This window comes from Symphalangus syndactylus, chromosome 17 (assembly GCF_028878055.3).
Source record: "Symphalangus syndactylus isolate Jambi chromosome 17, NHGRI_mSymSyn1-v2.1_pri, whole genome shotgun sequence".
NCBI classification, from domain to species: domain Eukaryota; kingdom Metazoa; phylum Chordata; class Mammalia; order Primates; family Hylobatidae; genus Symphalangus; species Symphalangus syndactylus.
In genome coordinates this window covers 14,272,387-14,291,934 of record NC_072439.2, presented here as the reverse complement: position 1 = coordinate 14,291,934, position 19,548 = coordinate 14,272,387, and the positions used below count along the sequence as shown (strand labels likewise).

Sequence of the window (19,548 nt, the reverse complement as noted above, 5' to 3'; positions counted from 1 at the left end):
GCACCCCAGCCTGGGCGACAGAGTGAGACTCTGTCCACCTTCCCCTGCGTCCCCCCCCGCAAAAAAATAAAAAGCCAGGCATGGTGGTGCACATCTATGGTCCCAGCTACTCAGGAAGTTGAGGCAAGAGGATTGCTTGAGCCTGGAAGTTCAAGGCTGCAGTGAGTGGCGATCGTGCCACTGTACTCCAGCCTGAGCAACAGAGCCAGACCCTGTCTCTTAAAACAATGTTTAAAGAAATAGTTTCTAGAATTAAATATTATTCTGATAAAACACAAGATGAAAGACACACCGTGTCACACCCATTAGGATGGCTACTGTCAAAAAACCGGAAGGTGGCCGGGCATAGTGGCTCACACCTGTAATCCTCGCACTTTGGGAGGCCAAGGTGAGTGGATCACCTGAGGTCAGGAGTTCGAGACCAGCCTGGCCAACATGGTGAATCCCTGTCTGTACTAAAAATACAAAAATTAGCTGGGCCTGGTGGCACGTGCCTGTGGTCTCAGGTACTTGGGATGTTGAGGCGGGAGGATCGCTTGAACCCGGGAGGCAGAGATTGCGGTGAACCAAGAAGATGCCACTGCACTCCAGCCTGGGTGACAGAGCGAGACTCCATCTCAAAAAAATAATAAGAATGAAGGAGGCTGGGCATGGTGGCTCACACCTGTAATTCCAGTACTTTGGGAGGCCGAGGTGGGTGGATTGCATGAGGTCAGGAGTTCAAGACCAGCTTGACCAACATGGTGAAACCCCACGTGTACTAAAAATACAAAAAAATTTAGCCGGGCATGGTGGCGTGCACCTGCAGTCCCAGCTACCTGGGAGGCTGAGAAAGGGGAATCGCTTGAACCTGGGAGGCGGAGGTTGCAGTGAGCCGAGATGGCACCACTGCACTCCAGCCTGGGCGACAGAGCAAGACTCTGTCTCAAATAATAATACCACTAATAATAGTTAAATGAAAATGGTTAAGATGACAGCTTTTATGTTATATATATTTTAGCCATTTTTTTTAAAGGCACAGGGCAGACAGAGCTCTTAGTTAGGTTCTGGGGTAGGGGCTAGAAAGGCCTCTGTCATGAGGGGAGGGTCTGTCATGAGGGGAGGGAGAGTAGGCCGAAGTGCAGTCTGAGGTCAGCGGCCTTGAATCCCAGGGAGAGGCTGGGGCCTGGACAGGCCGAAGTGGGGTCTGAGGTCAGCGGCCTTGAATCCCAGGGAGAGGCTGGGGCCTGGACTCAGGGGTCCCTGGGAGCCACAAGAGGCTGTAGAGCAGGGGAGGAGCCAGGGAAGGAAATTCTGAAGGAAACAGGGCCGTGCCCTCAACACACGTGGAATCCGGGTGTTCGCTGAGTCACAAATCCTGGAAGCTCAGGGTCGTGGGGAGGAAGTCCAGCCGCGCTATGCAAGGTCTTCCTGTTTTTGGAGGAGGCAGGCACCCCAGGGCCGGTCGTCGCGAATCACCTTCACCTCCAGGGGCTCGGAATCCCTGAGCCACAAGGCCAGGGCAGGGCTGGGGGATACCCCTGCTGCTCAGACAGGGAAATGGGCACAGAGCTTGCCCAATACTTCCCAGAAGGACGAGGCTGCTGAGCTTCTCATTCGGGGCTCCGGGACCTGGACTGTACCCCTTTCTGGTAGGGGGTGCCCTGAACTGGGACCTTCAGCATGGAGGGCGGGGGTTCAGAGGGTGAATTCTGCCTCCATGTCATTACCTGGATGGGAGAGGGTCTCCACACCACACACCTAGAAGTTTCTGCAAAGTTACCTTGAATGGGAGTCGGAAGCAGGCCCCCTTGAGAGGTGGTGAGATGTCTGTCATGGAGGTGTGCAAGCGGAAGATGAAAAGGCTGGACTTGGGAAGGAGGTCAGACCTACCAGGGTCGAAGAGGCCCTTGGCATGGGGAATATTCTGTGATTCTGTAGTTATGTAGTACTGTCATTCCCAGCTTGTGGCTTTTTTTTTTTTTTTTTTTGGATGAAGTCTTGCTCTGTTGCCCAGGCTGGAGTGCAGTGGTATGATCTTGGCTCACTGCCACCTCCACCTCCTGGGTTCAAGGGATTCTCCTGCCTCAGCTCTCCAGTAGCAAGGATTACAGGCACACGCCACCGTGCCTGGCTAATTTTTGTATTTTTTTGTAGAGACAGGGTTTCGCTATGTTAGGCAGGCTGGTCTTGAACTCCTGACCTCAGGTGATCCTCCCACCTCGGCCTCCCAAAGTCTTGGGATTACTGGCCTGAGCCACCTCACGCAGCCAGCTTGTGGCTTATAAAATTCCAAGAGCCTTTGACTCTTTTTTTTTTAGCCTTTGAGTTTAATATTTTTGTGTTTTAATTCTAAGAATTTTTATGCATGTGTTTGAGATTGCATTTTTAAATATATGTTTTAGGATATTTGTATCTATTATTATAATTATTGTTATTAGTTTTAAGTTTCCGAATGCAGTTTTGTTTGAAGTCGTTTCCTGGGCTTTCACACACACGTGGCCATAAAGTTGTTCTGATAATTAAATCAGTGCTATGTGTTATTATTATTGCCATTATTGTTGTTATTAATTATTATCCCCGTGGGGAATTTTTCTGGGATTTGAAGGAGCGTCTTCGGCTCTCGCGCGCCGTCTTGTGGCCGAGAGCGGGACTGCAGGCCGCTCACCTCGCCGCCCCTTGCCCGCAGGCGCCACCTCCTGTCGCCTGGCCCTCGCCATGCAGACCCCGCGAGCGTCCCCTCCCCGCCCGGCCCTGCTGCTTCTGCTGCTGCTACTGGGGGGCGCCCACGGCCTCTTTCCTGAGGAGCCGCCGCCGCTCAGCGTGGCCCCCAGGGACTGTGAGTCTGGGGGTGTGTTGGGGCGGGGGTGGAGTCACTTGGGAGTATCTCGGTTCCCAGTTGGGTCTGCTGCCCCCACTGGGGGACTCAACCAGTTCAGGAGCTATCCCTAGAAGGGGCATGACCTCAGGCCACCCTCTCTTCACCCCCAGCCCTTGCTCACACCCCTCTCCACCCCCTCACTCAGACCTGAACCACTACCCCGTGTTTGTGGGCAGCGGGCCCGGACGCCTGACCCCCGCAGAAGGTGCTGACGACCTCAACATCCAGCGAGTCCTGCGGGTCAACAGGACGCTGTTCATTGGGGACAGGTATTGCTGGGGACAGCGAGGAGGCGTGTGACGAGCAGAATGAGCGAGGGGGAGAGAGAGAAGAGGCGGGGGCAGGGAGGAGATGGAGCAGGTCGTGCAGGGCCTGTTGGGCCATTGGGAAGACAGGCTGTGACCCGGAGGAAGGTGGGAGCCACGGAGGGTTGTAGGTAGAGGAAGGACTGGACCTGACTTAGGTGCTCACACGCGCCCTCTGGTGGCTGCTTCTGGGAAGGGGTGAGAATGGAATCCAGGGCACCAGGGTGGAGGGGACTGGGCTGTCCAGGCTAGCTATGATTGAGGCTGGACCAGGTGGAAGCTGTCGTGGGGAGAAGCGAGTGTGAGATTACGGGGCTTCTAGGGATGGGCTTCCCAGAAAGGAGAGAGACCGGACAGATCAGATGCTTTGGAGAGGATGAGGAGGATGCAGAAGTGACCACTGGGCTTAACTACACGAGGTCACCAATGACATTGAGCAGGGCGGCTTCCTCGGCAAGGGTGTGAGGGGAGAGATCCTGGTGGGCGCCTCGGAGGCGCTGAGTCGGGCACCTGATCTAAGGCCATGGGACATGGTGTTGGGGGCAGTCCGTGGGGGCAGTCTGCTGGCGCCCTTAGAGGGGGGCGTGTGGTCGGCGCTGTAGTTGCTCGTGTCAGAGACATTGGCATGTCCCTGCGTGCCCCCGTGTGCACACCACATTGGCAGTGGGAAGGATGGAACGGGAGAGGGTGGCGGAGCCCCCATGTTTCACTAACTATGCCCCTCCCCCAGGGACAACCTCTACCGGGTAGAGCTGGAGCCCCCCACGTCCACGGAGCTGCGCTACCAGAGGGTGAGGAAGGGGTGCAGGTGGGAGTGGAGGGGTAGGGCCAGAGGGACGCGGCACTGCACCGGGGAGCTGGGTGGATTCAGCCCTGCACGGCGGGGTCACTTAGAGCTGCTGGGACCCGGTACCCCCTCACCAGCTCTCTGTCTGCAGAAGCTGACCTGGAGATCTAACCCCAGCGACATAAACGTGTGTCGGATGAAGGGCAAACAGGAAGTGAGTTGGCCCTGGCTCGGTCCCGGCCCCTGCGAATCAGCCCTGGCATTACCCATGCCCCGCCCCAGTCAGGCCAGGCCACGCCCACTCCACCAGCCCTGGCCACTCCCCAACCCACCCCAATCTGCTCTGGCCCCGCCCAACTGCCAGCCCTGGCCACACCCCCAAACAGCCATGTCCACGTCCACGTCCCCACCCAGTTGGTCCTAGCCTGGCCCCCAACCTAGCCACAATTAGCCATAACCACGCCCCAAATAGTTGTGGCTATGCCCACACTTCTGCCCCAGTCAGTCCTACCACCACCCCCAGCCTCATTCCAACAAGCCCAGGCCATGTTCACACGCCACCCAATCGCTCACACTCCACCCAATCGATCAGATCCCCATCCCGACCCCTCCCCTATCAGCCCTGCCCGCCCCCCACGCCCCCGGCCCGCCCCAATAAGCCCAGGCCACGCCCATCCCACCAGCTCTGGCCACGCTCCCAACCTGGCCCCAATCAGCCATAACCGTGCCCACCACGCCTCAGGTAGTTCTGGTCACGACCATGCCCCACCCCAATCGGCGCTGACCACACCCAGGGCGGATCCTTCTCCTCCATCCCAGGTTAGGACACTCTGCTGTTGCCATGGTTATGCCCACAGTCTGACCATGCCCACCATCCTGGCCTTGCCTGCACTGCTGATACAAAGTGTTTCCCTGTCTGGGCCGCACCGTGTGCCCAGCCAGTCCTAGGTTCAGCCCCTGCTTTGGCCACGTCCCAAGGAGGGCCCCAGCCTTGGCCATGCCCACAACAGACCCGCCCTCCACCCACACAACTCAGGTTCTGGCCACGCCCATGACCATGACCACGCCCACATCGCGCTCCCCACTTCCTCCTGTCCCCACCTCAGGGCGAGTGTCGAAACTTCGTAAAGGTGCTGCTCCTTCGGGACGAGTCCACGCTGTTTGTGTGCGGTTCCAACGCCTTCAACCCGGTGTGCGCCAACTACAGCGTGAGTCTTCAGACTCCCTGCGCCCCAGGTCCAACCTCCAGGCCTCTGCTAGCCCGACCTCCGCTGGCCATGGCTTTTCCCCAGGCCGTGTCACCTCCTCCAGGAAGCCTTCCTGGATATACTCTCCCTGCCTCCTCCCCCTGAGCTCAAGAGGAGTCAGCGCTGTCCAAACGAGGCCTGTACAGGGGGCCAGGGAAGCCGTAGCTACTTAGGCAATGAGCCAGTTACAGGTCTAACTAGGGATTGACTCTTAAACCCATTTACAGATCAGTAAACTGAGGCCCTGAGAGGTTAAGTGAATGGCCAAGGTCACACAGTAATCCATGGTGGATCAGGATTCCCCCTGGAGTGGGGGGCAGAGGGAGCCAGGGGCTGCTAGGCGGGGTCAGGAGATCTGTCACTTAGGCCCCATGGTCCCTGCAGATAGACACCCTGCAGCCTGTCGGAGACAACATCAGCGGTATGGCCCGCTGCCCGTACGACCCCAAGCACGCCAATGTTGCCCTCTTCTCTGGTAAGTACCCCCCCCTCAACCTCCATCTGATCGGCCCCAGCCACTGGCAAGACCTGGCATTTTCTACTCCAGCATCTGGGTCATTTAGAAGGCAGCTGGATGACCACTTGTCCCAGCTGTGACATGGGCAGACTCTCAGCCCAGGCTTGGGGCTCAGCTGGGATTGAGGCTCAGTGGGGTTTGGGGCTTAGCCGGGGTCAGGGGCTCAGTTAAGGTCAGGAGGTGGGGCTTGGATGGGATCAGGGCTCAGCCTGGAGACAGGGGCTCCCCTAGGCTCAGGACTCAGTCTCAGAAAATCGAGTTTCGACCCACCCAGCCCCTGGCCTCTGCGGTCTCATCTCTTGCCTGCCTTCCCCACCCCCATCCAGACGGGATGCTCTTCACAGCTACTGTTACCGACTTCCTAGCCATTGATGCTGTCATCTACCGCAGCCTCGGGGACAGGCCCACCCTGCGCACCGTGAAACACGACTCCAAGTGGTTCAAAGGTGAGACCAAGAAGGGCAGTGGGCCCAGACCTGACAGGGCCCAGAACCTGACATTCATCAAATCCCCCCACCAGAATAAGAGTCCCAGAGGAGCTTGGTGGGGGGATTTCCACCACATCTTTGGAATCTGTTGGCCTTTTTGAAGACTAGAAAGCTAGAGGAACAAGTTTAGTTGGATCTAAAGTAGAACCCACTGGAAGTGGGTGGCTTAGAAGCCCAAAATGGAACCACAGAAAAGATATAGCAGGACTCAGCTCTTCAACACATGAGGGAGGAAGATAACAAAAAATAGTTGATGTTGCCATTTGCAGCAAGAGACACAGCGATTTTAGTCTTCTGACCTCCCTTCCCCTGCAAAATACCAAACTTTGAGTCTGTTTCATATTGTCTGGGTAACCAGCCTAGGTCCCCCCTTCATCATATAAGCCATGAGTTCTTAGCCCCAGAAACCCCCTTTGTCATGTCAGGGGCTGAGTTCTGACCCCTCCTGTCCTGCAGAGCCTTACTTTGTCCATGCGGTGGAGTGGGGCAGCCATGTCTACTTCTTCTTCCGGGAGATTGCGATGGAGTTTAACTACCTGGAGAAGGTGAGCCCAGTGCAGTGGGGCATGAAGTTGAGAGGCTCTGATCATGCCGAAGTGAGGGGGCAGAGGTGGATCCATGAATCCCTGCATAGGGTGAGAAGGTCCTGTCCTCCATTTCTGGTCCCCAGGGCCTCCTTTCCAATCATGATCAGGCCCTGAGGCTGAAGGCATCTGCGAAGCAGCCGTGGAGCACTCAGCCCTGACGAGGGACTTGAGTTGGAAGTCAGATATACCTGGTGCTCTTGCTATTCACCTGTCCACCCACGAAGCCACAATCACTTATCCATCCTTCATCCCCTGTCCATCCGTCTACCTGCTCACCCTCCCACTTACCCATCTGCCTGTTCTTCAGCCCACCCACACTTTCATGACCCCATTAATCCATCTACTCATCTGCCCACCCACTCACTCATCCACCCACTACCATCCATCTGTGCACTCATTCATCTGTCCATGCATCCATCCACCCATCAATTCATCCAGCCACCCTTCCATCCTATCCATCTATCAGTCCATCCATCTATCCATCCGCTAATCCATTCACCCATCCATTCATCCATCCATCCATCCCATCCACCCATCCATCCATTTATCTACCCATCCACCCACACACCCACCCGCCCACCTATCCATCCATCCATGCATCCATCCATCCATCCATCCATCCATCCACCCATCCACACATCCATCCAGCTGCCAATCCATCCACCCATCCATTCATCCATCTACCTATCCACCCATCCATCCATCCATCCATCATTCACCTATCCATCCATCTGCCAATCCATCCACCCTTCCATCTCATCCATCCATCCATCTCATTCACCCACTCATCATCTATGTGCCCACCCATCTATCCATCCATTTATCTGCCCATCCACCCACACACCCATCCATCCATCCATCCATCCATCCATCCATCCATCCATCCATCCATTCGTCCATCCATCCATCCATCCACTCACCCATCCAACCATCCACCCACCCAACTCACTCATCCATCCATCCGTCCATCCATCCATCCTTCCTTCCATCCATCCACCCACTTATCTATCTATTAATTCATCCACTTATTCACCTACCCACGCATCCATCCATTCCATTCACCTAGCTTTCTCTCCATCCATCTGTTCATCCATCCATCCACCCATCCATCTACTTATCTACCAGTTGCTCGATTACCTCGTCTTCCGTCATCTCCTCCATTATCTGTCATCCTTCTTCAGAGGTATTTATTGATCCATCCACCCACTCATCCCTCCATTGTAATCGTCCATCTATCTTCTCATCCACTCATCCATCCATCCAGGCAACCAGGCAGTGCTGAAGTGCACAGACTGCCACTAACTACTATTGTGACCTTGGACCAGTCACTTCCTTTTATCTGCGCCTCTTATCAGTGTCCCCACATGTACAATGGGGGGATATCAGTAGGCCCCGCTCGGGAAGAGTGTAGAAGACATCAGAATAAAATGTGGCACTGCGTGGAAACAGTGATGATTATGGCCATCACTGTTGCTATTATCATCATTGACATTCCCACCGGGGATTTCTGCCAGGGAAGCCGGTGCCCAGAGAGGAATGGTGACTGGCTGGGGTCCCACCAGAGCCAGGGTCAGATTCCTCCATCCCGGCTTGGGTGGTGGGTGGCACAGCCTGTGAGCAGGCCTTCCTGGGACACAGAGCTCAGGCCCCTGTCTGTCCACTGTCACGCCCAGGTGGTGGTGTCCCGCGTGGCCCGAGTGTGCAAGAACGACGTGGGAGGCTCCCCCCGCGTGCTGGAGAAGCAGTGGACGTCCTTCCTGAAGGCGCGGCTCAACTGCTCTGTGCCCGGGGACTCCCATTTCTATTTCAACGTGCTGCAGGCTGTCACGGGCGTGGTCAGCCTCGGTGGCCGGCCCGTGGTCCTGGCTGTTTTTTCCACGCCCAGCAACAGGTCAGCGCCCACCAATGGGAGCAAACTGGGAGCCTTTGGTGGGCATGGGTAGACAGGGCCTGCATTCACTCCTCAGATATGCCCTGGGTCCTAGGTAGGGCACCACTGGATTAGACCCCTGAGAGGCTTGGGCCCCAGGCTGGCGTGGGACAAGCTGACACTGACCCTCCTAAGTCCTTTTGGTCAGAACTGGGCCAAAGATGTCCTCATCCTCTGCCTTTGGGGAGAGGAGCAGGGAGGGCTTCCTGGAGGAGGGGACACTGGAGCTAGGCTTTGGGTGTGAGATGGAGGAAGAGGGAAGGGTGTTCAAAGTTGGAGAAACAGCACGTTCAAAGGTCCTGAGGCTGCAGTGAGTTCAGTATATTTAAGTAATCGTGAGAGAGTCTGTGTGGTAAGGGAACTAGGGGAAAATGCACAACAGGAGGGCAAGGAAGTGATCGGATGGATCAGGCGAGGCTTTGTGGGCTGCAGGCAGAAACTTGGACTTTTTCCCTGAGAGCACTGGGGAGCCATGGAAGAGTGAAGAGCAGGAGGGATGAGATCAGATTTGCATTTTTTTGGGGGGGGGGCATTTGGTTTGGTTTTTTTTGAGACAGAGTTTCACTCTTGTTGCCCAGGCTGGAGTGCAACGGCACAATCTCGGCTCACCGCAACCTCCGCCTCCTGGGTTCAAGCAATTCTCCTGCCTCAGCCTCCCTAGTAGCTGGGATTACAGGCGTATGCCACCACGTCCAGCTTATTTTGTATTTTTAGTAGAGACGGGGTTTCTCCATTTTGGTCAGGCTGGTCTCAAACTCCTGACCTCATGATCCACCTGCCTCGGCCTCCCAAAGTGTTGGGATTACAGGCGTGAGCTACTGCACCTGGTCAAGATTTGCGTTTTTAAAAAGCCTACTTGTGGACTGGGCACAGTGGCTCACGCCTGTAATCCCAGCACTTTGGGAGGCTGAGGAGGGCGGATCACTTGAGGTCAGGAGTTCGAAATCAGCCTGGCCAACATGGTGAAACCCCATCTCTACTAAAAATACAAAAATTAGCTGGGTGTGGTGGTGGGCACCTGTAATTCCAGCTACTGGGGAGACTGAGGCAGGAGAATTGCTTGAACCCAGGAGGTGTAGGTTACAGTGACCTGAGATCACACCACTGCACTCCAGCCTGAGCGACAGAGCAAGACTCGGTCTCCAAAAAAAAAAAGCCTGCTGGGGAGTGGGTTCTAACAGTGGCACTGGGGAGGCAGGACATCCAGTTAAACAGGGATGGGAGCCTGGACAGGGGTGGCCTCGTAGACCCTGAACTGTGGTCCAATCTGAGATGTTACTCAGGAGGAGCGGCTGCATTCGACAGATGCGGGAGGGACAGGGGACATCTCTGGCCTAGGAAGACTGAAGATTCACTGGCTTCTGCAGACAGAGGCTCCTGCACGCGCTTGTCCTAGATGGGGCCTCCCACCGTGCTCACCAAACTCTTTCATCCCAACCCCTCAGCATCCCTGGCTCGGCTGTCTGCGCCTTTGACATGACACAGGTGGCAGCTGTGTTTGAAGGCCGCTTCCGAGAGCAGAAGTCCCCCGAGTCCATCTGGACGCCGGTGCCGGAGGATCAGGTGCCTCGACCCCGGTGAGAACCCCCTCCGTCCTGAGTCATGTGCCCAGATGAGGCCCTGATCCCCAGGGCCGAGGGCTGGGGCTTCCGGTTGGCTATTTAGCTGATGCTGAGTTCAGCTGTACCCATTATGCAGTTGGGAAAAACTGAGGCCGGGTGTGGTGGCTCACGCCTGTAATCCTAGCACTTTGGGAGGCTGAGGTGGGCAGATCACCTGAGGTCCAGGGTTTGAGACCAGCCTGACCAACATGGCGAAACCCTGTCTCTACTAAAAATATAAAAATTAGCCGGGCGTGATGGCACATGCTTGTAATCCCAGCCACTCGGGTGGCTGAGGCAGGAGAATCGCTTGAACTTAGGAGGTGGAGGTTGCAGTGAGCCAAAGCACTCCAGCCTGGGTGACAGATTGAGACTCCGTCTCAAAAACAAAACCCTAAGGGCCGTTGGGCAAAGCAGTGGGTACCTCTGGTGAATCAGGCCCCTTTATGAGGACCTTTACATTCGTCCTGACCACACCCTTGTCACCCCCAGGCCCGGGTGCTGTGCAGCCCCCGGGATGCAGTACAATGCCTCCAGCGCCTTGCCGGATGACATCCTGAACTTTGTCAAGACCCACCCTCTGATGGACGAGGCGGTGCCCTCGCTGGGCCACGCGCCCTGGATCGTGCGGACCCTGATGAGGTCGGTGCTGGAGGGGCAGGGCGTGGCGAGGGGAGACAGGATGGGGTAGATTGAGGGTGAGAGGATCCAGATGCTCAACACAGCTGATCCCTGGCTTCCGGCACTGCCCAGAGAGCCGGAGACGCAGAGAGACAGAGAGGGAAAGATGGAGAGACACTAGGAACAAGAGAACAAAGAGAGAGACAGAGAGGGATCAAGAGGTGACAGATGGGGCTGGGCACGGCGGCTCATGCTTGTAATCCCAGCACTTTGGGAGGCCGAGGCGGCCAGATCACCTAAGGCCAGGAGTTTGAGACTACCCTGGCCAACGTGGAGAAACCTCGTCTCTACTTAAAATACAAAAATTGGCCGGGCGCGGTGGCTCACGCCTGTAATCCCAGTACTTTGGGAGGCCGAGGCAGGCGGATCACGAGGTCAGGAGATCGAGACCATCTTGGTTAACACGGTGAAACCCCGTCTCCACTAAAAATGCAAAAAATTAGCCAAGCGTGGTGGCAGGCGCCTGTAGTCCCAGCTACTCGGGAGGCTGAGGCAGGAGAATGGCGTGAACCCGGGAGGCGGAGCTTGCAGTGAGCCGAGATCGCGCCACTGCAGTCCTGCTTGGGCGAAAGAGGAAGACTCCGTCTTAAAATAAAATAAAATACAAAAATTAGCCAGGCGTGGTGGCGGGCGCCTGTAGTCCCAGCTACACGGGAGGCTGAGGCAGAGAATCACTTGAACCCGGGAGGCGGAGGTTGCAATGAGCTGAGATTGCGCCACTGCACTCCAGCCTGGGTGACAGAGTGAGACTCCATCTCAACCAAAGAGAGAGGGCCGAGGAGAGCCTGGTTTGGGGTTGTTTCTAAAAAGGGCGAGTGTGCCCAGGTGCCTGTGTGATCACCCATGTCCCCGGCATCCATGCACACACGCATTTATTGCTGTCACATGTGTTGGTGTGTCAGCGTCTGTATGCACCTGTGTAACTATGCCTATGCCCGTGTTGGTGGCAGGTGGTGATATGGGGCCAGCCTGACCCTCCCCTGCCCTGTCCCCCAGGCACCAGCTGACTCGAGTGGCTGTGGACGTGGGAGCCGGCCCCTGGGGCAACCAGACCGTTGTCTTCCTGGGTTCCGAGGCGGGGACAGTCCTCAAGTTCCTCGTCCGGCCCAATGCCAGCACCTCAGGGACGTCTGGGCTCAGTGTCTTCCTGGAGGAGTTTGAGACCTACCGGCCAGACAGGTAAGTCCGGGCAAAGGTGGGGAGGGGTCGCCAGCAGGAGGGGAGATGGGCTGAGATGCCCTCAGCCTCACCACTCTGCTTGTCCCCAGGTGTGGACGGCCCGGCGGTGGCGAGACAGGGCAGCGGCTGCTGAGCTTGGAGCTGGACGCAGCTTCGGGGGGCCTGCTGGCTGCCTTCCCCCGCTGCGTGGTCCGAGTGCCCGTGGCTCGCTGCCAGCAGTACTCGGGGTGTATGAAGTGAGTGTCCATCCCAGGCCAGCCGTGGGCGGGAAGCAAGGGAGGATGGGCATGGGGAGGGAGAGCTGGGTTCCAATGAAAAGCCCAGTGATGTCCTAGTCATTGAGCTGGGCAGAGGGCACGGCCCGTGCAAAGGCCCAGGGGCAGGACCACTCCTGGTGTGTTGGAAGAACAGCAAGGTGGCCGGTGTGGCTGGAGCAGAGTGAGCAAGGGGGAGAGAGGAAGGGAGGACGGGAGGGGATGGGAGGGGACAGGGCGGTTTATGCAGAGCTTTGTGAGCCTCAGGGAGGACTTGGGCTTTGACCTCGAAGGAGGTGGGAGCCATGTAGGGTTGCAGGCAGAGGAGGGACTGGCCCTGACTCAGGTGCTTACAGGTGCCCTCTGGTGGCTGCTGCCAGGAGGAGACTGCAGGGGAAGGAGAACCAGGCACCAGGGTGGAGGCTGTTTCCCTGTCTCTAAAATGGGAGGAAAGCTAGGATGCATGCCAGTGCTGGCACACGCCTGCGCTCCATGTGGGCCGTCAATGCAGAGGACCCTGCTTCCTGCCCGCCGTTATTGCAACAATGACCCAGTAGCTCCGAGTCCAAGGACACAGCCTCTGGCACGATGCCTGGGCTCCCATCTCAGCTCTGCCACTTGGGCAAACATTTACTTTCTCCAGCCTCAGTTTGCTTATCTGTAAAACGGGGAGTGAACAGTGCCCTGTACACAGATTTGTTCTAAGGACTCCAGGAGTTGCTATTAAGAGGAGGGACTGGGCTTGGTAGCTCACGCCTGTCATCCCAGCACTTTGGGAGGCCAAGGCAGGAGGACTTCCTGAGCCCAGGATTTCGAGACCAGCCTGAGCAACACAGCATAGTGAGACCCTGTCTCTAAAAAAAAAAAAAAAAAAAAAAAAAAAAAAAGCAAAAATCAGCTGGGCTTGGTGGCACACACCTGTGGTCCCAGCTACTCAGAAGGCTGAGGCAGGAGGATCACTTGAGCCTGGGAGGTTGAGGCTGCAGTGAACTATGATCATGCCACTGTACTCCAGCCTGGGTGACAGAGCATGACCCTGTCTCTTAAAGAAAAAAAAATTAAATTATAATAAAAAAAATTTTTTTTAATTTAAAAATAAAAAAACGCCAGGCACGGTGGCTCACGTCTGTAATCCCACCACTTTGGGAGTCCGAGGCGGGTGGATCACCTGAGGTCAGGAGTTCGAGACCAACCTGGTGAAACCCCGTCTCTGATACAAATGCAAAAATTAGCTAGTTATGGTGGTGCGTGCCTGTAATCCCAGCTACTCGGGAGGCTGAGGCAGGAGAATCGCTTGAACCCGGGAGGCGGAGGTTGCAGTGAACCAAAATCCCGCCACTGTAGTCCAGCCTGGGCGACAAGAGTGAAATTCCGTCTCAAAAATAAATAAATAAATAAAATAAAAATAAAGGGGCAGGTGCTTGGAACAGGGCCCACAGGTCACCACCATCACCATTGGGGTTGTGTAAGTGACTTGGACACTTGTCCCATTCGGTCCCTGGTCTGCTCTAGGAACTGTATCGGCAGTCAGGACCCCTACTGTGGGTGGGCCCCCGACGGCGTCTGCATCTTCCTCAGCCCCGGCACCAGGTACTGCGGGAGAGGGAGGTGGGTGGAGGGTGTGTCAGACCCGCCCATGATCCAGGATCCCCCGATCTCTGACTGTGAGAGGGGCCTCTGCTGACGGTGCCTCCTCTCCCCCTTAGAGCCGCCTTTGAGCAGGACGTGTCCGGGGCCAGCACCTCAGGCTTAGGGGACTGCACAGGTGAGTTGGGGGGACGGCAGGCTAAGCTAAGACCCCCATCCCCCACTACCATGGGGGAGGGGAGGGAAGAGGCTGGAGGACCCTCGACTCCTCCGGGAGGTGGTGGGGAAACTGGACTCCATCAGAGAACTTTAGAAAGGCATGGGGTGGGCCGGGCGCGGTGGCTCACACCTGTAATCCCAGCACTTTGGGAGGCCGAGGCGGGCGGATCACGAGGTCAGGAGATCCGAGACCATCCTGGCTAACACGGTGAAATCCCGTCTCTATTAAAAATACAAAAAATTAGCCGGGCGTGGTGGCAGGCGCCTGTAGTCCCAGCTACTCGGGAGGCTGAGGCAGGAGAATGGTGTGAACCCGGGAGGCGGAGCTTGCAGTGAGCCAAGATCACGCCACTGCACTCCAGCCTGGGCGACAGAGCGAGACTCCATCTCAAAAAAAAAAAAAGAAAGGCATGGGGTGGTCTCATGTATTGAAGAAGGAGATAGGGGAAGAACAGAGACACCAAGAAACAGACAGGCTTTGAGAAGGACGAAGAGACAACAGAAGGCAGACAGACAAACTTCAATAGGACAGAAGGGGCCTGGTGCAGCGGCTCCTGCCTATAATCCCAGCATTTTGAGAGGCCAAGACAGGACGATCACTTGAGCTCAGGAGTTCGAGACCAGCCTGGGCAACATAGTGAAACCCTGTCTCTAAAACAAAAACCCAAAAATAATCCAGACATGGCAGTGCATGCCTGTCATTCCAGCTACTTGGGAGGCTGAGGCGGGAGGATCGCTTGAGCCCAGGGAGGTGGAGGCTGCAATGAGCTGTGACCAGGCCACTGTACTCCAGCTTGGGCAACAGAGCGAGAACCTGTCTTTTTTTTTTTTTTTTTTTTTTGAGACAGAGTCTTGCTCTGTCACCCAGGCTGGAGTGCAGTGGTGTGACCTCAGCTCACTGCAACCTCCACCTCCCGGGTTCAATTGATTCTCCTGCCTCAGCCTCCTGAGTAGCTGAGATTACAGGCACACGCCACCATGTCCGGCTAAAATTTGTATTTTAAGTAGAGATGGGGTTTCACTTGTTAGCCAGGCTGGTCTCAAACTCCTGACCTCAGGTGATCTACCCTCCTCAGCCTCGCAAAATGCTAGGATTACGGGTGTGAGCCACCATGCCTGGCTGGGATCCTGTCTTTAATAAAACAAACAGGTAGCTGGAGGCAGGGTTGCAGTGAGCTGCACCACTGCCCTCTAGCCTGGGGGACTGTCTCAAAAAAAAAAAAAAAGAAAGAAATTAAAAAATAATAAAAATAAGACCAGGCGCGGTGGTTCATGCCTGTAATCCCAGCACTTTGGGAGGCAGAGTGGGCAGATCACAAGGTCAGGAGTTCGAGACCAGCCTAGCCAACATGGTGAAACACCATCTCTACTAAAAATACAAGAATTAGCTGGGCGTGGTGGCAGGCACCTGTGGTCCCAGATGCTCGGGAGGCTGAGGCAGGAGAATCACTTGAACATGGGAGGCAGAGGCTGCAGTGAGTTGAGATCGCCCCACTGCACTCCAGCCTGGCACACAAAGCAAGACTCCTTCTCAAAAAAAAAAAATAAATGAATAAATAAAAATAAAAATAATAAAAAAGAGGACAGAGGGACGGAAGGAGGTAGGAGGGGTGCCCAGGGCCGCCCCACCGGCCCCACTAACACCCCTTTGCTCCCCGGCCAGGACTCCTGCGGGCCAGCCTCTCGGAGGACCGCGCGGGGCTGGTGTCGGTGAATCTGCTGGTGACGTCGTCGGTGGCGGCCTTCGTGGTGGGAGCCGTGGTGTCCGGCTTCAGCGTGGGCTGGTTCATGGGCCTCCGTGAGCGGCGGGAGCTGGCCCGGCGCAAGGACAAGGAGGCCATCCTGGCGCACGGGGCGGGCGAGGCGGTGCTGAGCGTCAGCCGCCTGGGCGAGCGCAGGGCTCAGGGTCCCGGGGGTCGGGGCGGGGGCGGAGGCGGCGGCGGTGGCGCCGGGGTTCCCCCTGAAGCCCTGCTGGCGCCCCTGATGCAGAACGGCTGGGCCAAGGCCACGCTGCTGCAGGGCGGGCCCCACGACCTGGACTCGGGGCTGCTGCCCACGCCCGAGCAGACGCCGCTGCCGCAGAAGCGCCTGCCCACCCCACACCCGCACCCCCACGCCCTGGGCCCCCGCGCCTGGGACCACGGCCACCCCCTGCTCCCGGCCTCCGCTTCGTCCTCCCTCCTGCTGCTGGCGCCTGCCCGGGCCCCCGAGCAGCCCCCCGCGCCGGGGGAGCCGACCCCCGACGCCCGCCTCTATGCTGCCCGGCCCGGCCGCGCTTCCCACGGCGACTTCCCGCTCACCCCCCACGCCAGCCCGGACCGCCGGCGGGTGGTGTCGGCGCCCACGGGCCCCTTGGACCCAGCCTCAGCCGCTGATGGCCTCCCGCGGCCCTGGAGCCCACCACCGACGGGCAGCCTGAGGAGGCCACCGGGCCCCCATGCCCCTCCGGCCGCCGCCCTGCGCCGCACCCACACGTTCAACAGCGGCGGGGCCCGGCCCGGCACAGACTTGGCCCACCTCCTCCCCTATGGGGGGGCGGACAGGACTGCGCCCCCCGTGCCCTAGGCCGGGGGCCCCCCGATGCCTTGGCAGTGCCAGCCACGGGAACCAGGAGCGAGAGACGGTGCCAGAACGCCGGGGCCCGGGGCAACTCCGAGTGGGTGCTCAAGCCCCCCCCGCGACCCACCCGCGGAGTGGGGGGCCCCCTCCGCCACAAGGAAGCACAACCAGCTCGCCCTCCCCCCACCCGGGGCCGCAGGACGCTGAGACGGTTTTGGGGTGGGTGGGCGGGAGGACTTTGCTATGGATTTGAGGTTGACCTTATGCGCGTAGGTTTTGTTTTCTTTTGCAGTTTTGGTTTCTTTTGCGGTTTTCTAACTAATTGCACAACTCCGTTCTCGGGGTGGCGGCAGGCAGGGGAGGCTTGGACGCCGGTGAGGAATGGGGGGCCACAGCTGCAGACCCAAGCCCTCCCCCACCCCTGGAAAGGTCCCTCCCCGACCCAGGCCCCTGGCGTGTGTGGGTGTGCGTGCGTGTGCGTGCCGTGTTCGTGTGCAAGGGGCCGGGGAGGTGGGTGTGCGTGTGCGTGCCAGCGAGGGCTGCTGTGGGCGTGTGTGTCAGGTGGGCCACGCGTGCAGGGTGTGTGTCCACGAGCGACTATCGTGGTGGCCCCAGCGGCCTGGGCGTTGGCTGAGCCGACGCTGGGGCTTCCAGAAGGCCGGGGGCCTCCAAGGTGCCGGTTAGGAGTTTGAACCTCCCCTCTGCAGAGGGAAGCAGGGACAATGCCGGGCTTTCAGGCAGGGGACACGGGGAGGGCCTGCCCAGAAGTCACATCGGCAGCAGCTGTCTAAAGGGCTTGGGGGCCTGGGGGGCGGTGAAGGTGGGTGGGGCCCCTCTGTAAATACGGCCCCAGGGTGGTGAGAGAGTCCCATGCCACCCGTCCCCTTGTGACCTCCCCCCTCTGACCTCCAGCTGACCATGCATGCCACGTGGCCGGCTGAGTCCTCCACCCTCTCTGGAGTTTGCCTCCCCCAGCCCCCTCCCCATCAATAAAACTCTGTTTACAACCACCGGCCCCCATGACTCTGGCTATGCTCTGCCTCCTGGGGGTGGCACAGGTGGGGGAACCCTCAAAAGTCAAGGCCAGGCCAGGCGCGGTGGCTCATGCCTGTAATCCCGGCACTTTGGGAGGCCGAGGTGGGCAGATCACTTGAGGTAAAGAGTTCGAGACCAGCCTGGCCAACATGGCAAAACCCTGTCTCTACTAAAAATACAAAAAATTAGCCAGGCTTGGTGGGGGGTGCCTGTAATCCCAGCTACTCGGCCGACTGAGGCAGGAGAACCGCTTGAATCTGAGTGAGAGGTTGCAGTGAGCTGAGATCACACCACTGCACTACAGCCTGGGTGACAGAGCAAGACTCTGTCTCAAAAAAAAAAAAAAAAAGGCTGGGTCAAAATAAATCTGGGGAGCTGAGTATGGAAACATGGAGACTTCGGGGTCCCCATCTTCATCTGCATAGGAGCCAGTTTCTTTTTCTTTTTTTTTTTTTTGAGACAGAGTCTCGCTCTGTCACCCAAGCTGGAGTACAGTGGCGTGATCTGGGCTCACTGCAACCTCTGCCTCGTGGGTGCAAGCAATTCTCCTGTCTCAGCCTCTCGAGTAGCTGGGACTACAGGCACCGGCCACCACGCCCGGCTAATTTTCGTATTTTTAGTACAGACGGGGTTTCATCATATTGGTCAGGCTGGTCTCAAACTCCTGAAATCAGGTGATCCGCCTGCCTCGGCCTCCCAAAGTGCTGGGATTACAGGCATGAGCCACCACGCCCAGCCAGCCTTATGAATTTTGTTTTAAGTGGGACAAGAAGCCATCAGAGAGTTTTAAGCAGGGATGTGATCTGATTTCATTTTAAGGGATCGTTTTGTTGCTGTGTCACTGCATTTCACAAGCCTTCCTTCCTCTCAGCCCATGTTGATTAAGACCAACTAACGGCTGGGCTCTGGAGACAGGGCAGGGCACAGGACAGACTGAGTGCAGTGGCTCACGTCTATAACCCCAGCACTTTGAGAGACTGAGAAGATTCCTTGAGCCCAGGAGTTTGAGACCAGCGTAGGTAACATAAAAAAATTTTAAAAATTAGCCGGGCATGGTAGCATGTGCCTGTATTCCCAGCTACTCGGGAGGCTGAGGCAGGAGAATTGCTTGAACCCGGGAGGTGGATGTTGCAGTGAGCCGAAATCACATCACTGCACTCCAGCGTGGGTGATAGAGGGAGACTCCATCTCAAAAATAAATTAGCCAGGCATGGTGGCACATGCCCGTAGTCCCAGCTACTTGGGAGGCCTTGAACCCATGGTCAAAGCTACAGTTAGCTATGATTGCACCACACAGCTCCAGGCTGGGTAACAGAGCAAAATGCTGTCTCAAAAAAAAAAAAAAAAAAAAAAAATGACAGGGCATGGTGGCTCACGCCTGTAATTTCAGCACTTTAGGAGGCCGAGGCCAGTGGATCACATGAGCTCAGGAGTTCAAGACCAGCCTGGGCCACATGGCAAAATCCTGTCTCTATTAAAAATACAAAAATTAGCCAGGCATGGTGGTGCATGCCTGTAGTCCCAGCTACTCGGGAGGCTGAGGCGGGAGAATGGTGTGAACCCGGGAGGCGGAGCATGGAGCTTGCAGTGAGCGGAGATCATGCCACTGCACTCCAGCCTGGGCAACAGCGCGAGACTCTGTCTCAAAATAAAAAGAAAAAAAATAGTCATAGGTGCAGATAAAGGTGACACCATCATACCTAAATATTTAG

The 19,548-nt window shown here is 57.0% G+C and overlaps 1 protein-coding gene across 3 annotated transcripts in view; it reads left to right on the top strand.

Annotated features, from left to right (window-relative positions):
* Positions 1–17,456, top strand: part of SEMA6B (semaphorin 6B) — a 36,842-nt gene extending 19,386 nt beyond the window's left edge. For 2 of the 3 annotated variants that reach the window (XM_055249602.2, XM_055249601.2), the window contains exons 2-17: positions 2,669–2,818; positions 3,006–3,129; positions 3,896–3,956; positions 4,104–4,166; positions 5,059–5,160; positions 5,584–5,674; positions 6,043–6,162; positions 6,661–6,749; positions 8,465–8,682; positions 10,167–10,298; positions 10,815–10,964; positions 12,000–12,182; positions 12,272–12,418; positions 13,949–14,026; positions 14,143–14,201; positions 15,906–17,456. In XM_055249602.2, coding sequence (XP_055105577.1) covers positions 2,698–2,818; positions 3,006–3,129; positions 3,896–3,956; positions 4,104–4,166; positions 5,059–5,160; positions 5,584–5,674; positions 6,043–6,162; positions 6,661–6,749; positions 8,465–8,682; positions 10,167–10,298; positions 10,815–10,964; positions 12,000–12,182; positions 12,272–12,418; positions 13,949–14,026; positions 14,143–14,201; positions 15,906–16,807 — 2,640 coding nt within the window. In that variant the 5' untranslated portion in view covers positions 2,669–2,697 and the 3' untranslated portion in view covers positions 16,808–17,456. Of the gene's footprint in view, positions 1–1,610; positions 1,632–2,668; positions 2,819–3,005; positions 3,130–3,895; positions 3,957–4,103; positions 4,167–5,058; positions 5,161–5,583; positions 5,675–6,042; positions 6,163–6,660; positions 6,750–8,464; positions 8,683–10,166; positions 10,299–10,814; positions 10,965–11,999; positions 12,183–12,271; positions 12,419–13,948; positions 14,027–14,142; positions 14,202–15,905 lie in introns of those variants that run through there. The other variant, XM_055249603.2, reaches the window with a different exon arrangement.
* The last annotated feature ends 2,092 nt before the right edge of the window (positions 17,457–19,548 follow it).